The following is a 27,063-nucleotide window of genomic DNA, read 5'->3' as shown; positions in this document are numbered from 1 at the left end:
AAGCAATATGAGAAGTATTACCTAATATATATGCAGAAGCAGTATCGAGCATGATGTATCATGATATAGTTTTTATTATCTGTTACTTTGGTGACTTTTTGATGTTAAGAATTTAGTAATCCTAGGTGAAATATGATTTCTTTCACTACAGATGTCCTCCTCGCACTTTCTTACCAGCCCTCTGCAAAATTTTTCTTGACGAAAGTGCTCCAGACAATGTGCTAGAGGTGACAGCCCGTGCCATAACATACTACCTGGACGTATCTGCGGAATGCACCCGAAGGATTGTTGGGGTAGATGGAGCTATAAAAGCACTTTGCAATCGTTTGGTTGTAGTCGAACTTAACAACAGGACAAGCAGAGACTTAGCTGAACAATGTGTAAAGGTAAGTCTTAATTATTTATTGGCCCATTTGAAGATCACTTAGTAAAAAATGTATTTTGAAAAAAAAAAAAAAAAATTCTTTCCGTGGTTGAAAACAATGGAAGTCACAGTCCTCATGTACCAAAGGAGATCCCATATGGCTTGGGAAAAGAAATCTTATCTTTGAAGGAAACTTGTAGGTCACTGATAATGCTTTTCTGTGTTGCCTCAGTGCTCTTTGGTTTCTGGTAGCCACTAACACTTTGAGATAGGTTATTTCTGTTCTTATCCAAAATGATTTTGTATGCATGCAGTAACAACAGGAACCATGACAACTAACACTGACCACCAATGCCAGGCATTATTCTAAACACTTTACATGTATTAACTCTCATTTAATCTTCATGACAACTCTGCATGAGGTAGGTGCCGCTAATATCATCACTTCTGTTTTATAGGTGAAAAAAATTTAAGCATACCAAGATTAAGTAACTTGCTTGGGATGATGCAAGTAGTTAGTGGCAGAGAGCCAAGATTCAAAGATTAGGAATTTGAAGATCAGGAAGTCTGGTTCTAGTAGGGCCCATGAATTTAATTGTTTTGCTATACTCCTGTTAAGAGTTAGCGGTTTTGTTTTATTCCTGATGGGACTAATTATAAACTTTATGTTACTCTAAAAGCATCAGTACTGGTGAGTAGTTTATTGGAAGTACTTGGTGAACACATTTAGATTTTATGTGATTCTCTTTTTTTTTTTTGGTACGCGGGCCTCTCACTGTTGTGGCCTCTCCCGTTGCGGAGCACAGGCTCCGGACGTGCAGGCTCAGCGGCCATGGCTCACGGGCCCAGCCGCTCCGTGGCATGTGGGATCTTCCCGGACCAGGGCACGAACCCGTGTCCCCTGCATCGGCAGGTGGACTCTCAACCACTGCACCACCAGGGAAGCCCTGATTCTCTTTTTTGATTCCTGTTTCATTCTTTTTATGATTCTTGCTTCTCGAGGTCACCAGTTTTCAAACTTCTTGTCTCAGGATCCCTTTACAAGTCTTAAATTATTGAGGACCCGCAAAGAGCCTTTGTTTATGAAGGTTCTATTTATATTTACCATATTAGGTATTAAAACTGAGAATTTAAAAGTATTTATTCATTTATCATAAAATAACAAACTCATTATGTGTTAACATACATTACATTTTTAATGAAAATCACTGTGTCCTGAACAAAGAGAAAATTAGTGAGAAGAGTAACATTGTTAAGTCTCATTTGAAATCTGTGGTTTAATAGAAGACAGCTAAATCCTAATATGTGCTTCTGCATTCAGCCTGTTGCTATATCACACTTCATATAACTTTTAGAAAATGCTGCCTTACGTTCCTGAGAGAATAGGAAAGAAAAAGACAATTAACTGTTATAGTATTATTATAAAAAAAGTTATAATTTCAAGGACCCCTGAAAATGTCTTCCCCATGCTTTGAGAGTTGTTTTTGTAGGTGTTAATATCTTGACTTTCTGATTCTGTGTTTATAGATTTATTTCTGTCTATGGCCTCAGAGGAAGAGGTATTCATTTTTCTGTTCAGAGCTTTCCCCCCTCTTATTCTCTTGATCACATCACATCACTTCATTTTTCTTCCAGGACTGGGGTTTTACTCCATTGCATTTATTCACTGACCTATATTTTCAAACTCTTTCTTGTCTGTTAACACCCTACTCTCCCTTTCTCTGTTTCCTTTGCAGATTATTCTTATTTAATTCATTCTTCAATGGTAGTATTTCCTAAGGTCCTGTTTTTAGTTTCTTAAATCTGTATAAACTTTGCCTAGACAATCTCATCTGTGAGCATCAATACCATTCATATATAAATATATGCCCTTCATGGGCTTCCCTGGTGGCGCAGTGGTTGAGAGTCCACCTGCCGATGCAGGGGACACGGGTTCGTGCCCCGGTCCGGGAAGATCCCATGTGCCGTGGAGTGGCTGGGCCCGTGAGCCGTGGCCGCTGGGCCTGCGCGTCCAGAGCCTGTGCTCTGCAACGGGATACGCCACAACAGTGAGAGGCCCACAAACCAAAAAAAAAAAAAAAAAAAAAAATATATATATATATATATATATATATATATGCCCTTCCCATCTTTATCTCTAGAACTGACCTCTCTCTTGAGTTCTAGACTCCATATTCAAAGGCCTGTTGGATATATTCAACTGGATGTTTGAATTCATTGTCTTTGGTTACAGATAAACTCCTCTCTTGATAAGTGACATCAACTTGTAGCCAGTCACTCAAGACAGAAACCTGTGCTTTATCTTTTACTTCCTTTTTTCTACTCCACACGTGTAATTAATGATCAAGTGCTTTTCTGGTTTATTTCCTTCTGTTTGTCCCTGCTGTTATTGCCTTAGTTAAGCCCTCATTCTTTCATGAATATTAATGCTTGAATTTTTGCATTTGCCTCTACACTCTCCCTGTACCCTGCTTCCCACAGATATTACCTGGAAATCTGATCATATTATTTCCCGCTTAAACATTTTTCTTGCTTAAAGAATAAATTCTAAATTTCTGGTATGCCTGTAAGACCTGTGGACCCTGTTAACTCTTTAGTTCTACCTGAATGCATTAAACATCAATATAATTTAGAAATTAAAAGTGATTTTTAATGTCTTAATATTCATAGAGTAAGTGTGAGGATGATGAATAATGTAATAGCTGGCGTTTATTGAATTTTTTTTTTTTAATGTCTAGGACCTTTATAAACTTTTGCTAAATTACTTGTAGTTCTCAGCTTGTCATGCAGGTTTCACCGCCTAAACCTATGCTGTCCAATATGGTAGCTATATGTGACTACTGAACACTTCAGATGTGGCTACCCCAAATTAAGGTGTGTTATAAGTATAAAATATACATGGGATTTTGAAGACTTACTACATAAAAATACCAATAATTTTTATATTGATTACATGTTGAAATAATGACACCTTGGATATATTGGGCTAAATAAAATATGTTAAAATTAATTTCTTCTGTTTTGCTTCACTTTTTTTTAAACAAAAGTTTATTCTTTTCTTGTTTTTTAATATTTATTTATTTTTATTTGTTTGCGCCAGGTCTTAGGTTCAGCAGGCGGGCTGCTTAGTTGTGGCTCACTGGTTCCTTAGTTGTGGCATGCGAACTCTTAGTTGCAGCATGCATGTGGGATCTAGTTCCCTGACCAGGGATCGAACCCGGGCCCCCTGCATTGGGAGTTCAGAGTCTTAACCACCGCATCACCAGGGAAGTCCTGAAAAGTTTATTCTTAAAGGTACAACAGGCTCCAAGTCAACACTTCATTCTAGCTGTAGGTAGCAGCATGTTATGGCAGGGAATCCAGATGGTTAAACGAGAATGAAATTAAGGATCACCATTGCCTCAGGCACAAGGAACAGTTTTTTGCCAGATTTCTTAATTCCACCTGTGGCCAGGGGGCCCTTCCCCATGGCCTTTGCTTTTAGCTCCTTGAGTTTCTTCTGCAGCTCTTTCTGTTTCTGCTTGAATGCCTTATCTTCCTTGGCCACCTTCTTGGGCTGCTTCAGGGACTACTTCTTGCCATCTTCACAGCCAGACACAGCTTCTGCCCCGCCTTTCTCAGACCCTGCCCTTTTTAAAATGTGGCTCCTAATCAATTTGGAGGGTGTATTGTGTTTTCTGTCATTCTCGAAAATTAAAATTGGACTTACTGTATTCTTTTGTGAATTTTGTTTTACTCTTGTAGGTGTTAGAACTGATATGCACTCGTGAGTCAGGTGCAGTCTTCGAGGCTGGTGGTTTGAATTGTGTGCTTACCTTCATTCGTGACAGTGGACACCTGGTTCATAAAGATACCTTGCACTCTGCCATGGCTGTGGTATCAAGACTCTGTGGCAAAATGGAACCTCAAGATTCTTCTTTAGAAATTTGTGTAGAATCTCTGTCTAGTTTATTAAAACATGAAGATCATCAGGTAACTACATCGCTCTTGTGTACTTTCTTTTCAAAACGTGATTTTATAGCGTCCACTAGTTATAACTACGATATCCAGTGGACTCTTGAACAGGGTGAGGGTGAGGGGTGCCGACCCTCCGCATGGTTGGAAATCTGCACATAACTTTACAGTCGGCCATCCGTATCTGGGGTTCTGCAGCTGTGGATTCAACCAGCTGTGGATCATGTAGTTCTGTAGTGTGAATTTAGTGGGGAAAAAAATCCACATGTAAGTGGGCCCATGCAGTTCAAACCTGTGTTGTTTAAGGTTCAGCCTTAGTGCAATTTGAATTTTTTGCTTGATGAGCTAGAGATAATTTTCATCTTCTCTTTCTTTTATCTTAGATCTCTATGATAATCTCTTTTTGTTTTGGCAGTGATATGTTTTAATTTATAAAAGTGTTATGTGTTTATTCTTAAAATTTAAACGTTTTAGAAGTATATAATTTTTAAAGCTGCACTTATACCCAGTGTAATTTGTTGGCTCAGCACAATTTTGTTGGCTTAAAAGGGTAGTTTTCGTTAAAGTAAAATAACAATATTTAAAATTTTATATGTGTAAACTTGTTATATTAGCATCTTTAGAAAATAAAACTTGACTTTTAATGCTTTTTTACCATTTAGATGTTAATTATTTTCAGTTGTTGTCCATCGATTATCTTGGCAAAGTTGTACATAATAATAGTAAATATTTGTTGAGCTTTTACTCTTCCTCTAGGTTCTTTACATATATCATTTCATTTGAGCTCAGACAATGAATTATAAGTACTGTTACTATTCCCATTTTACAGATAAGGGAACTGACGCCTTGAACAGTTAAGTAACATCTTTAGGTTATACAGTTATCAGAATGTGGAGCCAGGATTCAAACCTAGACAGATTGTATGCTTTGCTACAATTGCCTTTCTTAATAGTCTCAGTATTGAAATAAACAGTACTGGTCCTTTTTAAGTGAATTTTATCCATATGTATATTCTTTACATCATTAGGTTTCAGATGGAGCTCTGCGATGTTTTGCATCACTAGCTGACCGATTTACCCGTCGTGGTGTTGACCCAGCTCCATTAGCCAAGCACGGATTAACTGAGGAGCTATTGTCTAGAATGGCTGCTGCTGGTGGTACTGTATCAGGGCCATCGTCAGCTTGCAAACCAGGTCGCAGCACCACAGGAGCGCCTTCCACAGCTGCAGATTCCAAATTGAGTAACCAGGTGTCTACAATTGTAAGTCTGCTCTCAACACTTTGCAGAGGCTCTCCAGTAGTAACGCACGTAAGAGTGTTTTTGAATCTTACTTAATCTTTCAAAAGAAGTATTTTGGTGTAGTGCAGGTATGCTAAAACTTTTTTTTCTCCCATTCTCTTTTTAGGATCTCCTGAGGTCAGAACTTCCAGATTCAATTGAAAGTGCATTGCAGGGTGATGAAAGATGTGTGCTTGATACCATGCGTTTGGTTGACCTTCTCTTGGTGCTATTATTTGAAGGACGAAAGGCTTTGCCAAAGTCTAGTGCTGGATCCACAGGCAGAATCCCAGGACTACGAAGATTGGATAGTTCTGGGGAACGCTCACATCGGCAGCTTATAGACTGTATTCGAAGTAAAGATACCGATGCACTCATAGATGCAATTGACACAGGAGGTTGGAAAATATTTTTTAAAATATAAAAAGAAAACTGTGAGATAAGGAATTATATAGGCAACTTCTAGTTTCTAGATTTTTAATTTTTTTTTTTTAATTTTTAGCAGTTGTGCCAGAAAATAGAATGGCCAACGTATTCTATATCCTCTCCTCTCCCCATGTATATAAATTATCAGCCTGGTGCATGGTAAGATCTGAGTAAATGCTTGTTGAATAAGTAAATGAAATTAACCTGTCTATTGCCAGGAGTTCATACCAATTCTAAGGTTAAGTGGAGATTGAATTTAGGGCTGTTGTTTTCTCAAGATTAATGGAAACTGACACAAGTGAATTATCACTATATATAGTAAATTTTTTTTACACTGCTTCATGAGGTGATCAGCAAATATAAGTTGGTGAAAAATGCTTCTGTGTCATCAGACTTTTGTTTTCTTTTGATTATCAATGTGGTTTAGTTTCTTTTCCTCAGTTACGGTGTGAGGAAACTAATACTCTAGTTTTATTGTGTGTTTGTTTTTTTGTTTCTTTTATGTTTATTTTTAATAAAAATTTTAGAATACTTTTTCTTAGCAGAATTTACATTTGCTGATTATTTACTACTTTATAGTCGACCTGAATGTTTAAAATTGGCTGTGTATTTAGTGATTATTAATAACAATCTTTAAATGGTTCCCACTTTAGAAAAGTTCATTATTATTTGTTGACTTTTAAAAAGATTTATTTTTTTCCTTCAAATTTCCAGCCTTTGAAGTAAATTTTATGGATGATGTGGGTCAGACTCTATTAAACTGGGCCTCTGCTTTTGGAACTCAGGAAATGGTAAGCTAATAAATAAAAGCTAATGTTTTAAATCAAAGATAGCAATATTAATAAGGCAACTTGATGATTCTCCATCATTTTACAGGTAGAATTTCTTTGTGAAAGAGGTGCTGATGTTAATAGAGGTCAGAGGTCATCATCATTACATTATGCTGCATGTTTTGGAAGACCTCAAGTAGCAAAGGTAAAATCCAGGTTTTTAAGTTATTAATTTAATATTTAACATTTACATGGTTCTGAAATTAGAATGAAATGAAAACTTTTATTCTGATAAGCCATGCTATCTCCATTTGCTCCGTTTCCCTATCCCCACTATAGGTAAGTGTTTTTGATTGTTTTTTTTGTTTATCTTTTCATTGTTTCTTAATACAGATGCAAGCAAGAATAAATATGTATGCTTATTTTCTCCTTATACAAAATGTAACATACACTGATTTATACTTTGCTTTTTTATCTAATAATACACATTTTTCATTTAATAATACACATTGAGACTTCTCCCTATTAGTATATAGAGAGTTTTTGTACATCTGTATACTTAGCATGTGTGAATGTACTGCAGATTTATTCAGCCAGTCATCTATTGCTGAAAACTTGTTTTTTTCCCGATTTCTTACTCTTGGTAATGAATAACTTTATACATGTTTCTCTTATTTCTGTTTATCAATATAGCAAATATTTTATTTGCCGAAGAACATGATATCTTTGACTCTTAGATTAGCAAAGGACTTTGGAGAGTTCTTTTTTTTTTCCTATTTCCGTTTTGTTATGTTTGTTCCTTTGTTTTGTCTTTTAGATTCTTCATATAAATGAAATCATACAGTATTTGTCTTTCTCTGTTCGACTTATTTCATTTAGCGTAATACCCTCTAGGTCCATGCGTGTTGTCGCAAATGGCAAGATTTCATTCTCTTTTATGGCTGAGTGATATTTCCTTGTGTATATATATACACCACATGTTCTTTATCCATTCCTCTATCATTGGGCATTTAGGTTGCTTTTATATCTTGGCTGTTGTAAATAATGCTGCAGTGAATATAGGAGTACACATATCTTTTCCAATTAGTGTTTTCATTTTCTTTGGATAAATATCCAGGAGTGGAATTGCTGGGTCATATGGTAGTTTTTTGTTTTTTTTTTTTTAATATTTATTTATTTGGCTGCATTGGGTCTTAGTTGCGGCATGTAGGGTCTTTCACCACGGGGTGCAGATTCTTTCTAGTTGTGGAGTGTGGGCTCCATAATGCATGAGCTCTGTACTTGCAGCATGTGGGCTCAGTAGTTGCGGTACACGGGCTTAGTTGTCCTGCGGCATGTGGGATCTTAGTTCCCCAACCAGAGATCAAACCCGCGTCCCCTGCATTGGAAGGCAGATTCGTAACCACTGGACCACCAGGGAAGTCCCTGGTAGTTCTATTTTTAATTTTTTGAGGAATCTCCATGCATTGTTACTATAGAGGTTTTTTTGTACAGTTAGGAGAAATTGAGGTCCAGAAAGGTCAAATGATAAGGGTTGAACCAAACGTATGATCTAGGTCTCAAGAATCTTCATATTGTGAAGGAATTTTTCATATTTGCTAAGAAGTCAGGCACACCTGGATTCAAGTCTCAACTCATTAACAAAAAAGGCTGTCTGACCTTGGACCAGTTTCTTAAGTTTGACTTACAGTTTTATTAATAAAATGTATATACACTTCTAGTATTTTATTTATTTATTGTTGACTGCGCTGCACAGCATTTGGTATCTTAGTTTCCACAGGGGATGAACCTGTGCCCCCTGCAGTGGAAGCACAGAGTCTAAACCATTGGACTACCAGGAAAGTCCCTGCTAGCATGCTTATTGTGATAATTAGGAAAAAATACATGAAAAGCACTTAGTATAGTAGCTGGCACATTGTATGTAGATGCTTAAATGGTAGCTGCTACTATTGTCACAGTGTTGCTAGTATTGTCTTTACACTGTAAGAAGATTTTTGTTAACAACTTAGCTTTCTAGGTGGTCTCTTCAAGCTCGAATTCTGTCAGTTTGAATTGGTTAATTTTTGGAGAATGATGTTCCTAAGGGTGGTAAAAATTTTTATTAAGGCAATTTTTTTTTCAAACCCTTACTGTTTTGCAGTTATGGGTAGCTGAGTGGGAGAAGGAGCCAAATGAATTGTATCTAACCTTAACCCATCTTGATTATACATCAGCCTGCAGTGAGCTATAGCTGCCATTACTAATAATGATATAATAGTGCTCACCAAGCACTTATTTTGTGCCAGCCAGGGTCTTAAGCATTTAACATGTTTTATCATTCTTCACAGGTTCTCCTGTTTCTTAATTGATTCTAAGATATTACCCACCCACCCCCATACACATTTTAACATCTTTTAACGAGGAAAGTCTTATAATTGCTATTGGCCAGATAGAAATTGCAGCATAGTTATTATTACCTGTCAATTCAATACAAATTGTGAAATGGATTTTAGTAACTTGAGTGAAAAATCCTTTCTGATAGAAGAGCACGCTCAGTAATGCTGTGTCACTAAACTCTTTATGGCACAGATGACGGCATTGTGTGTAAAAACACAAATATTGGTGACTTCGGATCAAAAAGAAATTATGAACAATTGTGCTCAGAATGTGAAGTTACAGAAATACCTTATTATATTTCATTTATTTTTTAAATTTATGTTTGTCCAAGTAATACATGAAAAAAAATCTGAGTTTATAAAAGTTCTTTCAATAAGCTAAAAAAAATCCAAGCAATAGGAAAGCATTGTTGCAAAATTAATTGGCATTGTTTTTTCTCTCTTAGTAGTACTTAATTATAATCTCTGTCAGATTATATCAGATTATAAGTATCTGTGGCATCCTAGATTTGATGAAATACTGAGTTATTCTGATTCAAACTCCAGCAGTTTGGAATTTTTAGCCAGTACTGCATACTTTTCTGATGAATGTATGTACTCACTTATTTGTGTGATAACGAAATTCAAAAAGCTGCAGCTCTGAGGCTGATAGGAAAAATGTGAGATGTGTTCTCTGTTCAAAACAGCTTACAGTCTGCTGGAGAGAGAGTCCAGTGTCCATTAAAAATTGGTGAACTTCCCTGGCAGTCCAGTGGTTAAGATTCCAGGCTTCCATTGCAGGGAGCACAGGTTTGATCCCTGGTTGGGGAACTAAGATCCCACGTGCCACACAGTGTGGCCAAAAAAAAAAAAATGGTGAACAGTGCGAATTAGTATTTAAGACCTAAATTTGGTAGCTCATTCTAGAAGAATCAATTTAACTTGGTAATTGGCAGTATACACGAAATGGTGAAGATGACTACCACACCACAAACTGAATATTAGTACCTCTGTTAAAGTAAGGAAATTGACTGGAGCAGTTGACAGGTTCAGATGTGAACGTACTTAATTTGAGATGTTAATAAATAACCAAGTGACATTAATCTATAATTTTTTCAAGATATAAATAAACCACTTTTAAGGTGTTGTATGCAAAGGCAGAGATTTGAATTGGTACCTGCTTGATTAATTCTGTAAGTCTGCAGTCTGAAGTATGTCAGTGCAATCTAAAGGTTGCAGAACTGGATATTGAAGAAATAAGGTGTTAATTATTATATCCACATTAAATGGTTTTCTTTTCTAGACTCTCTTACGGCATGGTGCAAATCCCGATCTGAGAGATGAAGATGGGAAAACTCCATTAGATAAAGCTCGGGAAAGGGGCCATAGTGAAGTAGTAGCTATTCTTCAGTCTCCAGGTGAGTGATAATATCTTTCCTTTTAAGCCATCTGCTATTACTTTTCAGCTTCACTTCCATAGAAGTAGCTTTCTGTGGACATGTTAACATTATATAAAGAAATCATTTCTGTGAAGTCAAATAATTACATACACACACACACATACACACACACAAACTTATATTTGATAAACATTTAACAGTGTACTATTCTGTGTTCTTTGAGACTGTGGCTGCATGATTCCAAAAAGGCCAAATCACAAGTTTAAGGGGGTGTGAATGTCATAAAGAATAGTTGGTTATTGCATAGACAGAGTAGTTTGACCAAATTTTTAAGTTTTCAGAGTAGATGAATGCAGAGCCTCTGTGAAATATTTTATGGAATCAAGTGAAGTATCCAAAATTATCTCCTTAAGTTGTGATTCAGCTTCTTGGAGGTACTAATGTTCTTTAGTAGTTTTACAAATGCCTTTGATAGATACAACATCCTAATTTGTTTGACTGTTGTTAATTAGGGTAATTATAGTTGATTTTATAGTACATTTCAATGTTTTTTCATTGAAAGAAAAATTTTCCAGCAAAGTATTTTATTGAACAATATTTGTCTGTAGGTGATTGGATGTGTCCAGTTAATAAAGGAGATGATAAGAAAAAGAAAGATACAAACAAAGATGAAGAAGAATGTAATGAGCCGAAAGGAGATCCAGAAATGGCACCCATATACTTGAAAAGGTTACTGCCAGTATTTGCACAAACATTTCAGCAGACTATGCTGCCTTCTATAAGGTAGTTTTCTGTACTATTTGTATTTACTAGTTAAAATATGCTAATTATATACCTTTATTTATCTCACTTTTCCAGAAGGATGTGTGAGGTTTATTTTAATATTGAAAAGGTATGGTAAGAATAAAAATTAGATTGGAGAGGTAAATCTTTCCTTCTGATGATCTGACTTAAGAGAAGTTTAGAAAATTAAGAAAACTAACAGTTTTTGTAGCTCTCTGAATATCAATTCTAGAGAAATTTTTATAAGTACAACAAACATTTATTGAGCTTTATGGAGGCCTTTTTGATAGAGTCAGTGTAAGCTGCCCACTGGAGGAGTTCCCAAAGAATTAAGACTTGGCCCTGTTTATGTGCCCTTGCAAGCTGGTGAGGAAGAAGTGAGTAACAATACAGAGTGGCAAGTAGCAGATTAGACATATATTCCCTAGGGATATAGATGGTTTAACAACTAATTGGCTGGGCAAATTGGAGATTTTTATGCAGAAATGAGATTTAAATTGGGGTTTAAAGGATATTTGGAAGTTTTCTAGGCAGATGAATTTAGAAGGATCATTGTGCAACAGTGTGTGCAAAGGCATGGAGGTATGAGTTAATTCATCCTGGTGCAGGTCCTGGTGTCTCTCCCTCTATAGTGTGTCCAGAGTCTGCCATTTCTATCCATCTATTGCTAATACTCTGGTTCAAGGTGCAATAGTCTGTAGTTTGGCTACTATAGTTGCCTCTAAAGTAGTCTTTCTACTCGTCTTCTATCTTGTCCCTCTACAATCTGTTCCTACATGTTATGCTGAATTAGTTTTTCTTTTTTTTTTAAAATAAATTTATTTATTTATTTATTTATTTTTGGCTGCGTTGGGTCTTTGTTGCTGCATGCAGGCTTTCTCTAGTTACGGCGAGTGGGGGCTACTCTTCGTTGCAGTGCGTGGGCTTCTCATTATGGTGGCTTCTCTTTTTGCGGAGCACGGGGTCTAGGCGTGTGGGCCTCGGCAGTTGTGGCATGCGAGCTCAGTACTTGTGGCTCTCAGGCTGTACAAAGCAGGCTCAGTAGTTGTGGCACATGGGCTTAGTTGCTCCACGGCATGTGGGATCTTCCCGGACCAGGGATCAAACCTGCGTCCCCTGCATTGGCAGGTGGATTCTTAACCACTGCGCCACGAGGGAAGTCCCTTTTTTTTTTTTTTTTAATTAATTAATTTACTTTGGCTGCACTGGGTCTTTGTTGCTGCACGCAGGCTTTCTCTAGTTGTGGCAAGCGGGGGCTACTCTTCGTTGTGGTGCATGGGCTTCTCACTGTGGTGGCTTCCTTTGTTGCAGAGCACGGGCTCTAGGTACGGGGGCTTCAGTAGTTGTGGCATGCGGGCTCAGTAGTTGTGGCTCGTGGGCTCTAGAGCGCAGGCTCAGTAGTTGTGGCATGGGCTTAATTGCTCCACGGCATGTGGGATATTCCCGGACCAGGGCTTGAGCCCGTGTCCCCTGTATCAGCAGGCAGATTCTTAAGCACCTTGCCACTAGGGAGGTCCCCTGAATTATTTTTTAAATCATATCACATCATCTTCTGACTCAAACCCTCCAGTAGTTTCTAATTGGCCTTAACTAAAACCTAACTTCCCCCCCCCCCCCCCCGGTACGTGGGCGTGGCCTCTCCCGTTGCGGAGCACAGGCTCTGGACGCGCAGGCTTAGCAGCCATGGCTCAAGGGCCCAGCCGCTCCGCGGCATGTGGGATCCTCCCGGATCGGGGCACGAACCCGTTCCCCTACATTGGCAGGCGGACTCTCAACCACTGCACCACCAGGGAAACCCCAAACCTAACTGCTTAACACTCAGGCTTGGAAGGTCTTGTATAAGTCCCACCCAGGTCTCTGACCTCATTTAGTAATATATAACACCTAGCCCATTACACTTACAGTATGCTAGCCTTCTTTCTGTTTTTGGAACATTCTATGTACATTCTTACCGTGGAGTTTTTGCACTTACTTCCCTTTATTGGAAGCTTTCTATTCCCAGGACTTTTGAATGGTTGGTTACGTCATATCATTCAGGTCTCAGTTCAAATGCTTATGTCCATTGACATTTATCCACCTAATTTAAATTTACCCCTAGGATACTTTTCATATCAATCATGATGTTTTACTGTCTTCACAGAGTTTACACTGTCTGAAATCTTGCTCTTCTTTGAGTTTTTGTTTGTTTTATTGTCTGTCTTCCCTCTAAAGCTCCATGAGAGATGGCCTTATGTCCTGCCCTATACCTACAAAGACAAGGAGGTATAGAATAGGGCTTGATATTTAGTAGATCTTCAGTAGATACACTGAATGATTGAACGAGTGTGTTTTGTTTGCAGCTGCAAGTATTTTGGTATCAGTGGGATATGGGATATGTTTGTATAGCTCAGGGAATACTGTCAAAAAGGTAGACAAGAGCTTTTTATGACCTGTGAAGGCCTTTCTGGTCTAGATAGTGAGTGTGGACTTTACCCCGCAGTTCAAGAAGGATCATTAAAGACTTGTGAGGATATTTGTCACAGTCAGATTTGTGATTTATAAAGATCACTTTGGCAGTCTGGTGGAGCAAAGTACTGGAGGAGGGCAAGAATGAAAACAGACTACTTACGGGTTAATTATCGATGTGAACTTTAGACAGTTGCTGGAAGACTGGATTGGTGGGAACAGATTGAAGAGGTTGGGAGATGGGTTGTATTGGGTTGGCCAAAAAGTTCGTTTGGGTTTTTCCACGAGATGCTATGGAAAAACCCGAATGTACTTTTTGGCCAACCCTGTGTAACGGTTGATGACCACCAGTTAGATTGGAGGGATGAAGGAAAGGAAGGGGTAAAGAATGACTGCTAAAATTTTGGCTGAGTGATTGAGAATTTGATTTTGGTCATTTTAAGTTCAGGAGGTCTTTAGAACATGGAGTTTTGTAGGATTCAAGTGCCTTAAATACCAGTATTATGAGTTGACATTAAAGTGAAAGTAGTTTACTTTAAATAGGATGAAAGTGCCAGTCAATTCACTGTGAACACCTAGGAACTTGGTTTTTATTCTTCCCCAAATAGCTACAGAAGGGTAGGTGTTAGTGGGGCCACTTTTTGTTTGTTTGTTTAACAAAAGATTTGATTCATTTTTAGAAATGAGCAAGTTCAATTTTGAACAGATAATTCGGCCTGAAAATTTTAGAGGACTAGGTGTCATGCGAATTAAAAAACCTTAAGTTATATTTGGAGTTAGAATTGCTTCATTATAAGGCCATCAGGAAATTATAAAGTATGTCACCATGTAACAGAGTTCCCTTAATGGGTAGTTATTTTTTTATCATTCTTTTAAATATTTGAAGATCGTCTAAACACAATTTTAGTTATAGCATATTTGATGCTAAATTTTTCCAGATAATAGCTGACAAATTTAATTGTGGTGAATAAGATAGCACATATCTTATATCTTAGTTCAGAGCTCAGACTCTGGAGTCAGCTCAAAGTCAGTCCAAAAGTCGGTGTTGCCACTTTGTAGACAGATAGCCATGGACAAGATAGTTAACTTCTTGATCTTAATTCATCTCTAGGATGGGATAATTATACTTAATTCTCTTTAGGTGTGAAAATTAAAATTAAGTATGTGTGGTATTTAGCATAGTGCCTAATATTTTAGAGGTATTTGTAAAAAGATAGTTTATTAAAAAATGTTTTATCATAGATAAGTTAAAATGTATTAAAACGTCGAGATAATCATATAATGAACCCTATCACATAACTTCAATAAGTTTTAACAAATATCTCAGTCTTATTTCATTTATACCTCCCCAACTGTACTATTTTGAGGAAATCCAAGACTCAAATAGTTTTATCCATAATTTTTCTATATGCATCCATAAAAAATAAGTGTTCTTTTGTTTAGCACAGGCAATATAGCCAATATTTTTGTTGTTTTTGTTTTTGTTTGTGTTTTTTTGCGTTACGCAGGCCTCTCACTGTTGTGGCCTCTCCTGTTGCGGAGCACAGGCTCCGGACGCGCAGGCTCAGAGGCCATGGCTCACGGGCCCAGCCGCTCCGCGGCATGTGGGATCCTCCCGGACTGGGGCACGAACCCATGTCCCCTGCATCGGCAGGCAGACTCTCAACCACTGTGCCACCAGGGAAGCCCTAGCCAATATTTTATAGTAACTTTAAATGAAGTATAATCTATAAAAATATTTAATCACTATGTTGTATACCTGAAACTACTATAATACTATATGTAAATAAACTGTACTTAAATAAAAAAATAATTTTTCATCATTAAAAAGGGATTCTTTAAAAAAAAGGGATTCTTTTTTGTTTTTTAACATAATTTCAATACCGTTATTACACCTAAAATAATTATAATAGTTCTTAAATATTATCAAACATCAAATCAGCATTCATTGTTCCCAATTTTCTCATAAATTTTTTTCTTGACAATTGGGTTTTGGGGGGTTAATATTTTATGTTATTAATATGTTAATATTTTCCCTTGCTTCCTTTATTTTTGTAATATAAGAATATATAGCAAATATATAAATTTATCTGTAAATGATGCATAGTATTTTACAAGTTAAAGATTTATATAAATCGTATCATATTGTATGATTCTTCTTAATTTGCTTTTTATCTGGTAATATTTTTTTTGTTTGGTAAGATTCTTTCTTGCAGTTCATCCATTTCCACTTCTGAATCATTCATTTTTTTCTTTTCTTTCTTCCCTCCCTTCCTTCTTCCCTTCCTTCCTCCCTTCCTTCCTCCCTTCCTTCCTCCCTTCCTTCCTCCCTTCCTTCCTTCCTTCCCTCCCTCCCTCCCTCCATTCTTCCTTTTGTTTTTCCGAAGTATAATTCACTTACAACACTATGTTAGTTCAAGGTGCACAACATAGTAATGCAGTATTTCTGTACATCACAAAATGATAACCATGATAATTCTAGTTACCATTTGTCACCATACAAAATGTTTACACTACTATTGACTATATTCCCCATTCTGTACATTTCACCCCTGTGACTCATTTATTTTGTAACTGGAAGTTTTGTACCTCTTAGTCTCCCTCACATATTTCATTCATTCCCCCATCTCCCAAGATGATTCATTAAAAATATATATACTTGTCATTATTAAAAACAATCTGGAATAGGTTACAACCTAATTTTTTACCATTTCAGTTTAAAATTTGATCAGAAGAGTAAGCGTGTATACTCTAATCAGGCAGTTAAAGGAGGATCTGTATATAAGGAATATATCAACTTTAGCTATTATCTATCATTATTGGCCTGTGTGCATTGTCTGTTCAGGAAATAAAGGCAGACAACAGATCAATGAAGCCTTCAGAACAGAGGATAGCAGTTTCACTGGTGGAGCATTTTGTAAAAACCTGATTATTTTCTCTGTGAGATATTTCTTCCCAGTTTTATTGAGATATAATTGACGTGTAACATTGTATTAAAGTGTATAACGTAATGATTTGATATATGTATCTGTAATATTAGACTGAGGACTTCACATTTTGCTTCTGAAGAAAGGCTACTTAGAATTTTGAAGAGGTGTGGTAAATATACATCTTTGGAGTTCGTGTTAATAGTGGGACAAAGATTGAGTAAACTTTTCAGCAGCAGAAATCCTTGAGGATCCATTTGTTTATTTTTTAAATCACAGTTTGATTGAGAGGAAAGTAGACATGGTTGGATAAAGGGGGAAATTGTTCTAGGATGAGAATATTAAATAATCTAAAGATATAAATTCTTCCAAAGTTAATTTATAGAATGCAGTTTGAAAGAAAATAACTATAGAATTTGCTTTAGAACTTGACAGAACTTAAAGTTCTTCTGGAAGAATAAATAGGTGAGATTATTAAAGAAAAATCTGAATAATAGCTAGTGTAAACTTTCAGTAATTAAATCTTTATGATAACTAGCCCAAGAGTTTATAAATCATTGGAGTAGACTAGCCCTCCAAACAATCAGTTGTGTTTAGAAATTGAATGTAGGGCTTCCCTGGTGGCCCAGTGGTTGGGAGTCCGCCTGCCGATGCAGGGGACGCGGGTTCGTGCCCCGGTCCGGGAGGATCCCACATGCCGCGGAGCGGCTGGTCCTGTGGGCCATGGCTGCTGGGCCTGCGCGTTTGGAGCCTGTGCTCCGCAACGGGAGGGGCCGCAGCGGTGAGAGGCCCGCGTACCGCAAAAAAAAAAAGAAATTGAATGTATTATAGTGGTAAATTATATAATGTATTAATATTTTATAATATATTAACGTAATATATTAAATGGTATTAGAATATTTGCTTTGTGGTTTGATTAAAAATCAGCTTAGTCCTTTACATTGTGTATTTAAATAAATTCTAAATTTATTTAAAATAAATGAAAAAATAAAACCTTAGGAAAACAAAAAGAAAATATTCTCAAATGTTTATCAGAACTTGGTAGGAAGAATGACTTTTAAAACTTGTTTGTGTTAGTCCTGTCATTTAAAATTCATTCTGTGTAAAAAAACAAAACTGCATATCAGCAACAGTATTAGCCGTAACCATGAAAGTGACAGAAATATAAACTTGTAATCCAGATAAATCTTCCAACAAATTGGTATTTGTTAGCAAGTATGACCAAGGCATACTACCTTTATTATGCAGAGAACACATACAAGTTTTTGGTCAAAGTATAAATGCCAATTTAAATAAATTAGCCAATGACATTATGGTACAGTGCTCAAGATGAAAAAGAAGACAACAGGGAAAAATGTATCCCCTTACTAGTAAAAAACAAAACATTTAAAAGTAAAATTTCATGTCCTTTTAACCCATTAGACATTTAAGAAACTTTTTTTTTTTTACAAAAATCGTAATGAATTAGTACATCCATATCTACTGATAATTTAAGCTATTAATAGTCCTTTTGTCCCCTAGCTTTACTGAGGCATAATTGACGTATAAAATTGTAAGATTTTTAAAATGTACATCTTAGTGATTTGATATGTGTATACATTGTGAAAGGATTCCCCTCATTTAGTTAATCAGCATATCCATCACTTCACGTATTTATCTTTGTGTATGTGCATACATGTGTGTTTGAGAGAGAACATTTAGTCTTAGCAAATTTTAATTATACAATACAGTTTTATCAACTATAGTCACCATTTTTTATATTAAATGCTCAAACCTTATTCATTTTATAGCTGAAAGTTTGTACCCTTTTACCAACCTCTCCTTAATTCCCCCATCCCCAGCCACTGGCAGCCACTTTTCTACTGTTTCTATAAGTTTGACTTTCTTTTTTTTTTAGATTCTCATTTAAGTGATATAAGGCAGTATTTGTCTTTCTCTGGCTTATCCACTTAGCATAATGCCCTTGAGGTCCATCCATGTTGTCACTTAACAGATTTTTAAAAAAATCAGTTTGCTGAGTATAGATTCAGTATTGATGCACATTCAGTACGTACGAAAATATTTAGACTCTTGGATCCAAGAATCCCTCTACTGAAGAAATAAAACTGTTCACCAAAAATAATGCTATTTATAATAGAAAAGCCAGTAAGCTGAATGCTTATGATTTATATAATAGTGATAAGCAGGAAAATTTTATGTTATGAATATTATGCATAGTGTACTGGTTAAGAGATGAGTTTGAGTTGAGGCTCTAATTTATTAGCCCTGTGACCTTAGTAGGATTACCTTTTTTTGTCTCATGTTTTTTCATCTGTAAAACTGAGCTAATAAAACCTACTTAATAGTGGGTTTGGTGGATGGATTAAATGAGGTGTAAAGTTTTTAAAATATATACAGGTGTTCCTGGCTTATTATGACTCAGCATGGTAGTGACAGATAGCCAGATAGGTAGGTAGACAACATAGAAACATTCTTATGCTATTTTAATTCAAGTAAATCATGATATAAAATTATTATTATACATAAATACTGATTTTGCAACCAAATATAAATTGCCGTTAACAAACACTGGAAGGAACTAATCCTGTTAGGGCAGTTTGCCCTCCATCTGCCTACTATTTTCTCTAATGTACTTGAATTTTTAATAAAACATGTTTTAAAATTAAAGAATACATGAAATTCACCTAGAGAGAGTTATGAAATACATCAAGACCACATTCTGTAGGAATACAGCTGTCAGATACCTCTCTTGGATTTCGATAGTGATTTTTGCCTCTCCATCCTTCCTGTGGAGAACTCACCTCAAGGGCAATGATATCTACAGCTTGGCACACAGACTATTGTTAGATGCTCAGAAAACATGTGTTAAAAGCATTATTGACTTTTATGTAATAGACCAGTGTATTATAATTTAAATGTGTGGATATTTGCGTATTTTATTTTAAAAGAACAAATCGCTTATAAAATTGAGGTTAGTTTGTGTGACATTGAGTATCTTCTGTGTTCTAAGTAAAGCAGTGGCTAATAAAAGGGAAAGGAGTCATGCCAAGTTGTTAACAATGGGAATATTTAAGGGCATGGGATTACTAGGATCTCATTTATATGAGAATATTATAATGAACATGTTTTAAATTTGACAAAGGACAAAAATGCTTAATTTGAAATATAAGTTCCATATAAACCATCAGGTTTTAAGTTAAGAGTTTTATATTTGGGGTTATAGATGCCATTTATTAGTAATTGTGTTACTTTTGATTTTCTAAAATTATCATGGCATGTTAACAGTCATGCTGGTTAATATAAAATAGCACATGTAAGAAAATTACAAAAATAATTTTTTTAATGAGCTCAATATATTAATAGTAGAAAGATGAAATTCCCTCAAAAAGTGAACATAAACCTAGTGCTAGTATTGTCTTAGTTTTTTGTATTCTTTAAAAAAAAATTTTTTTTATTGGAGTATAGTTGATTTACAATGTTGTGTTAGTTTCTGCTGTACAGCAAAGTGAGTCAGTTGTAGATACACATATACCCACTTTTTTTTTATTCTGTTCCCATATAGGTCATTACAGAGTATTGAATAGAATTCCCTGTGCTATTCAGTAGGTTCTTATTAATTGTATTATTTTATTCAGTGTATATTTTAGCAGAGTATTTAAAGCTTAAATTGGATATTTTGGTTTTCATTAGTGTTGCATTTTGTTTTATTTAGCTTCTCACCATGGCTAACTAAAATTCTTTTTTTACTTTTCAAGGAAAGCAAGTCTTGCTCTGATTCGAAAAATGATTCATTTTTGCTCTGAAGCACTCTTGAAAGAAGTTTGTGATTCTGATGTTGGTCACAATTTGCCTACAGTACTAGTGGAAATCACTGCAACAGTTCTTGATCAAGAGGTCAGTTTATTATCTTTATTGAAATTCCTGTAGCTTTAATTCCCATTAGATAGTAGTCAGTAAAATAATTTAACTTGTGTCCTAATTTTATTAAATCATTTTGTCTGTACAAATGATTGCATTTGTCTACTCCACGCAGCTAAACTTATTTTTATCATTTTCCCTTAATTTCCTTTTTTTTCCCCCCAGGACGACGATGATGGCCACTTGCTGGCTTTGCAAATCATAAGGGACTTAGTAGATAAAGGTGGTGATATTTTTTTGGATCAGCTAGCCAGACTTGGTGTAATTAGCAAAGTGTCAACTTTGGCAGGTCCTTCCTCTGATGATGAGAATGAAGAGGAATCAAAACCAGAAAAAGTGAGTGGTCTTAATTGCAATGGTATCTATCAGGAATAGGGTTTCTTTTGAGGAAATGTAGTTCCAGTTACAATGGGTTTTGACAAAATAATGGCAGTATGGAGTAGTATTATAATTTTTTAAAATTTGGTCACTTTTCTTTTAAAATACATCATTGGTAAAATTTAAAACTTGAAGAAAAGTTGCAAATAAAGAATATCAGAATATCCTCTATCCAAAATCACTAATTATTGACATTTTGCTCCATTTGCTTTGTTACTTACAAAGACACACGTGTGCACGCACATTTAAAATATATTTTTTGAGGGAATTTCCTGTCGGTCCAAGGGTTGGGACTCCGAGCTTTCACTGCCAAGCGCCCGGGTTCGATCCCTGGTCGGGGAACTAAGATCCCATAAGCCGCGTGGTATGGCCAAAATAATAATAATAATGATGATAATAATAAAATATATAATTTGAGAGAAGCTGGATAATAGTGCCCCTTTTTGTAAATTTATTTATTTATTTTTGTTTTGTTTTGGCCGCACCTCATGGCATGTGGAACTTCCCTAAATAGGGATTGAACCCGTGCCCTCTGCAGTGGAAGCACGGAGTCTTAACCACTGGATCGCCAGGGAAGTCAGTGCCCCTTTTTATACCTAAAATCTTCACCAAAAAACCAGGACATTGTCTTATAGAATCCTAGTATAGTTATTAAAATCAGGAAATTTAATATTTATAGAAAATGTTATCTAACCCAGAGACTGTATTCAAATTTGCCATTGCCCTAATAGCAATGCCCTCCTACGGCCCACGCCACCCCCCCGCCAGAATCCAGCCTAGGAGCACAGTACATTTCGTTGTCATGTTGTTCCATTTCTCAGCCTTTCTTTTTCTTTCATAGCCTTGGCATTTTTTTGAAGAGGACAGACCACTTAATTTGGACAATGACCCTCACGTTGTGTTTGTGCCATGTTTCTTCATAACTAGATTCAGGTTGTGTGTTTTTAAGCAGAAAGACTATAGAGGTGATGTTATGGCCTTCTCATGTGTAAAATGTACCTTTTTAGAGGCACATGATGTCTGTTTGCGCTCTTGCTGTTGACGTTAACTTGGATCAGTTGGTTGTGTTTGTTTCTACCAGGTGTCTCTATTGTAAAGATTTTTTTTTTTTTTTTGCGGTACATGGGCCTCTCACTGCTGTGGCGCCTCCCGTTGCGGAGCACAGGCTCCGGACGCGCAGGCCCAGTGGCCATGGCTCACAGGCCCAGCCGCTCCACGGCATGGGGGACCCTCCCGGACCGGGGCACGAACCCGTGTGCCCTGCATCGGCAGGCGGACTCTCAACCACTGAGCCACCAGGGAAGCCCTGTAAAGATACTTTTTCCCTTTTGTAATTAATAAGTAATTTGTGGGGAGATAATTTGAGACTGTGCAAATACGCTGTTTCTCTTTAAACTTTTATCCACTAGTTTCAGTACCTATCGATAATTCTTGCCTTAGATTGCAAATTTAAAAATATGCCTTATTTGTCTCTACCAATTGACAGCAATGACTTAGTCCTACCATTTAGTGAATGCTTCCTACATATTAGTGACTGAGTATTAACAGTTTTGAGAGAATGGTAGAGTATGGATTGTAATTGTAGAATCCTGAGTGGTTTAGTGTATATGTGTGTTTCCTAAATTACTGGAGATTTAACAAAAAACAAAACAAGAAGTGATATCTGGGTTCATCCCCCTGGAATTCTTTCATTCAAGAAATAGGTTACAGATCCAGCGGTCTTTGTAGAAGTTAACAAGCAAACATTTATATGAAAATGATAGGAACCTACAATAGCCAAAGCATCCTTGAAAATGAACAAAGTTGAAGGACATACACCAGCAGATTTCAAGTCTTATTATAAAGCTATAGTAAGCAAGAAAGTGTGGTAGTGGTGTAAAAATAGATTAATGACCCACACATATATGGTCAATTGTTCAAAGAAAGTGCTAAGATAATTCAGTCACAAAAGGATGGTCTCTTTAAAAATGATGCTTGAACAAGTGGATAACATGCAGAAATATGAAATCTTACCCCTTTTAACAAAAAAAGAAATCATGAACTGAAATGGATGTGCTAAAACTGTAAGGCTTCTTAGAGGAAAAAGAAGAAAATCTTAGTGACCTTGAGCTTGACAGAGATTTCTTAGATAGGACATTAAAAGATTATAAAAGAACAAAAAAATAAATTGTTTTCATTAAAATTAAACCTTTGTTCTTCACACTACATTATTATTTTTTAATATATTTATTTATTTATTTATTTGGCTGCACGGGGTCTTAGTTGCAGCACACGGGATCTTCATTGTAGCATGCAGGGTCTTTAGTTGAGACATGCAGGATCTTTTAGTTGCAGCATGTGAACTTTTAGTTGCGGCACGTGGGATCTAGTTCCCTGATCAGGGATCGGACCCGGGCCCCCTGCATTCGGAGTGGAATCTTAGCCACTGGACCACCAGGGAAGTCCCCAAAATACATTATCTGGAAATGAGAAGACAAGCCAGAAAATTCTTTGAGATTTATCTTTATTCTTTGAAAATATCTTCTTCTTTTGTTTGTTTTTTGACTGCGCTACGTGGCTTGTGGGATCTTGGTTCTCTGACCATAGATTGAACCCCTACCCCCTGCAGTGGAAGCATGAAGTCCTAACCAGTGGACTGATTTTGGCCTTCATTTTTTTTTTTCTATTTTATAAATAAATTTATTTATTTATTTATGCCGTGTTGGGTCTTCTTGCTGCATGCGGGCTTTCTCTAGTTGCAGTGAGTGGCAGCTACTCTTTGTTGCCATGCACGGGTTTCTCATTGCGGTGGCTTCTCTTGTTGAGGAGCACGGGCTCTAGGCACGCAGGCTTCACTAGCTGTGGCTCGCAGGCTCTAGAGCACAGGCTCAGTAGTTGTGGTGCACGGGCTTAGTTGCTCTGTGGCACGTGGGATCTTCCTGGACCAAGGTTCGAACCCATGTCCCCAGCACTGGCAGGTGGATTCTTCGCCACCGCACCACCCGTGAAGTCCCTTGGCCTTCATTTTCAATGGACATTTTCAGTTCCTACAGGGACTCTTGGCTGATCATTTTCCAGCACTTGAAGAGATATTTCATTGTCACCTGATGTGCATAGTCTCTACTGAGACGTTTTCTTCCTCTGGCTGTTTTTAAGACTTTATAACTTGTTTTTAGCGATTTGACTTTGATGTGCTTAGCTGTTTGGTTTGTGTGTGTGCATGCACATGTGGGTTTTCTGCCCCTGCTCGGGATTATTTAATATTTTTTGGTCTGTGGGCTTACAGTTACATCACATTTGGAAAAATTTTGAACTGTTGGTATGATGATTTTCCACTCTGGCTGTTAGGAATGCAAATGTCTGACCACCCTTTGTGACCTCTGAATTGTTCACCTTACCATTTTCAAGTCATTCTTTGCCCTGCCTTATGGAACATCACCGGTACACAGATGGGCTGGTACTCAGTAGAGATGTCCTGGTGACCACTTTGCACATTTCTAGAGGCCTTTTGTGCTTGACTCCCTGATCCTGAACTCATCCACCACATATTCCATTTGCCTTAAACTCTTCAAACACAGATCTCCATTTCCTCAACTTACAGTGCTGGCCTCTATGTTCCTTCTTCTTAAGACCTTAGCCAGAAACTCTGTCTGAGCCTAAGGGGCTTACCTTATTTGTTTCTGTTTTCTGGGAGATCATGCAGTCCTGTGTTGCTTGTTGTCCAGTATTTGAAAACACTTTTTCATGTATTTTGTCTGTTTTTTTTAGTTGTTGACAGTGGATAGGCAAGTCTTGGTCCTTATTAATCTATCATGGCCTGGAGCACAAGTACTATGTTTAGGGAAATTTATAATCCAATTTTAGTGTTATAAGCTAAGTACTACTTCAGGGAAGAAGCATGTAAAAGATACATTTCAAACAATTTTAAGTATAATAAGTCTTCATAAAGTTTAAAAGTACTTTACCCATACACGCATGCATGCACACACATGCCAAGATCATATATGTTAATAATGAATATTCTTAATATTAAATGTTGTCAACAGAATAAAAATTTTTTGGATGCCGGGGTAGGCAAACAGTGTTTACAAGTTATTTTTCTTTTAAACACGCTATAGCTAACATTTTGATGATTATAGGAATAATCCAGTATATTTGATTCACTTGGCTAAGGGTGGGAACTTATAAATTGTATTGTTAAAACACATTTCTGGTGATTCTTTTGCACCCTAGGTTTGGATACCATTGATCTAGTGTAAACATTCATTTTTTACAAATAATCTGTTAGGCCCAGAGATAGGGTGAGTTTATCAAGTCCTAGATAATTAGCTAATTGTGTGTAAACCTAATCCATTTGTCTTCTTTACCTTTATACCTGGAAATATTATAACTTTGGTTATTATGTGAATTTCTTGACTTTTTTTTAGGATGGACTTTTAAGATTATAGGTAATTAGTTGAATCAGAATATGTATTAAAATACAGGCAGATGGATATTATATTCAGGATGTTTTAATTCTGAATTTGATTCATGGTCATGTTTTTTTAAGTACTTATGAATATTTGGAATATAAGTTATTTCCCATGTTTCATTGAATAATTTTATACATTTAGGAAGATGAACCACAGGAAGATGCTAAAGAATTGCAGCAGGGTAAGCCATATCATTGGAGAGACTGGTCCATCATTAGGGGAAGGGACTGCTTATATATATGGAGTGATGCAGCAGCCTTGGAACTATCTAATGGCAGTAATGGATGGTTTAGATTTATCTTGGATGGAAAACTTGCCACCATGTATTCAAGTGGTAGTCCTGAAGGTGGATCGGATAGTTCAGGTAATATTTTGTTTCTGTTAAAATGTTTTACTAGTTTCTGTAATTTTGATAATTTGTTTTTCTGCTCATATTTTTGCCACCATTGTCATAGCAGTAGCACGTCCTTGTTGATCATATGGCCATTTCTTTAATATTAACAGAGAAAAATGATTGTACCATGAAAGCATTTCATACTTTTTTATTGTATGAGACAAGGAATAGCATTGTATCAATATCTACTTTTACTGTCTCCATCCTTTAGGTAAAGGTGCCTCTTATCACGTAATGATGAATTGCACATGTGTGATGCTGTCTCAAATTATATCTTTTCCCAAAAGCCTTCTACTTTAAAAAAATTATGGCTGTAGGATTGTTTTAATGCTTGAACCTAAATAATATCAAACCAGTGAGAGTATATCAGAACAAAACTTTGATGAAAGTTTTTTAATAAAATTGATATTTCAATAGGTAGTTTCCTTAAAAAAATGGAATATTTGAAAGGAATGAAGTTTTAAAACAAACATTTTGTCTTTATAGAAAGCAGAAGTGAATTCTTAGAGAAGTTACAAAGAGCTCGAGGCCAAGTAAAGCCATCTACTTCAAGTCAACCTATACTCTCAGCACCAGGACCCACTAAACTCACTGTAGGGAATTGGTCACTAACATGTTTGAAAGAAGGAGAAATTGCTATTCATAACTCAGATGGCCAGCAAGCAACGATACTGAAAGAAGATTTACCTGGTTTTGTGTTTGAATCTAATAGAGGAACCAAGCATTCATTTACTGCAGAAACTTCTCTGGGTAAGTATGTAGGTATGTCAGTCTAACAGATAAGAATAAATGAATATGTTAAATTGCAATAAAATATGTTCTGTGAAATAACTTTTTTTTTTTTTTTAAGGTTCAGAATTTGTGACTGGCTGGACTGGCAAAAGAGGCAGAAAACTAAAATCTAAGTTAGAAAAAACTAAGCAAAAGGTATTATTTATGGGATTTGCTTTGTTTTTTGTCTTTTATACTGATGTAGCAAGGCTTCAGGGGTAGATTGTAGGCATTTAAAAAATTGAGCCATGTAACATAAGCTACCCTAATCTAATGTATTTTTAGTTTTCCTCTTTCTGTGCTTATTATCTTATTTTCCACAATATGTATACATTTACTTATAGTTTTTATACTATAAGTAAACACTTATAGTTTTTATATTGTAAGTATAAAAAAACTTACAGTTTTTATACTATAAGTAAACATCAACATTAAAATAGAAACAAAAT

General features: G+C 36.3%; 1 protein-coding gene and 1 pseudogene across 4 annotated transcripts in view; one reads left to right on the top strand and one right to left on the bottom strand.

Annotated features, from left to right (window-relative positions):
• Positions 1–27,063, top strand: part of HECTD1 (HECT domain E3 ubiquitin protein ligase 1) — a 90,289-nt gene that overhangs the window by 23,599 nt on the left and 39,627 nt on the right. For 3 of the 4 annotated variants that reach the window (XM_029239649.1, XM_029239648.1, XM_029239647.1), the window contains exons 3-15: positions 152–386; positions 4,109–4,336; positions 5,346–5,627; positions 5,725–5,995; positions 6,738–6,814; positions 6,900–6,998; positions 10,451–10,565; positions 11,156–11,330; positions 20,458–20,596; positions 20,786–20,956; positions 25,591–25,813; positions 26,330–26,593; positions 26,694–26,770. In XM_029239649.1, coding sequence (XP_029095482.1) covers positions 152–386; positions 4,109–4,336; positions 5,346–5,627; positions 5,725–5,995; positions 6,738–6,814; positions 6,900–6,998; positions 10,451–10,565; positions 11,156–11,330; positions 20,458–20,596; positions 20,786–20,956; positions 25,591–25,813; positions 26,330–26,593; positions 26,694–26,770 — 2,356 coding nt within the window. Of the gene's footprint in view, positions 1–151; positions 387–4,108; positions 4,337–5,345; positions 5,628–5,724; positions 5,996–6,106; positions 6,183–6,737; positions 6,815–6,899; positions 6,999–10,450; positions 10,566–11,155; positions 11,331–20,457; positions 20,597–20,785; positions 20,957–25,590; positions 25,814–26,329; positions 26,594–26,693; positions 26,771–27,063 lie in introns of those variants that run through there. The other variant, XM_029239650.1, reaches the window with a different exon arrangement.
• LOC114905046 lies at positions 3,578–3,989 on the bottom strand (annotated as a pseudogene).

The sequence above is a fragment of the Monodon monoceros genome, unplaced genomic scaffold (genome assembly GCF_005190385.1).
Source record: "Monodon monoceros isolate NGI ecotype Baffin Bay Population unplaced genomic scaffold, NGI_Narwhal_1 Super_Scaffold_21, whole genome shotgun sequence".
Taxonomy (NCBI): Eukaryota; Metazoa; Chordata; class Mammalia; order Artiodactyla; family Monodontidae; genus Monodon; species Monodon monoceros.
This window is presented reverse-complemented; position numbering and strand designations above follow the sequence as displayed.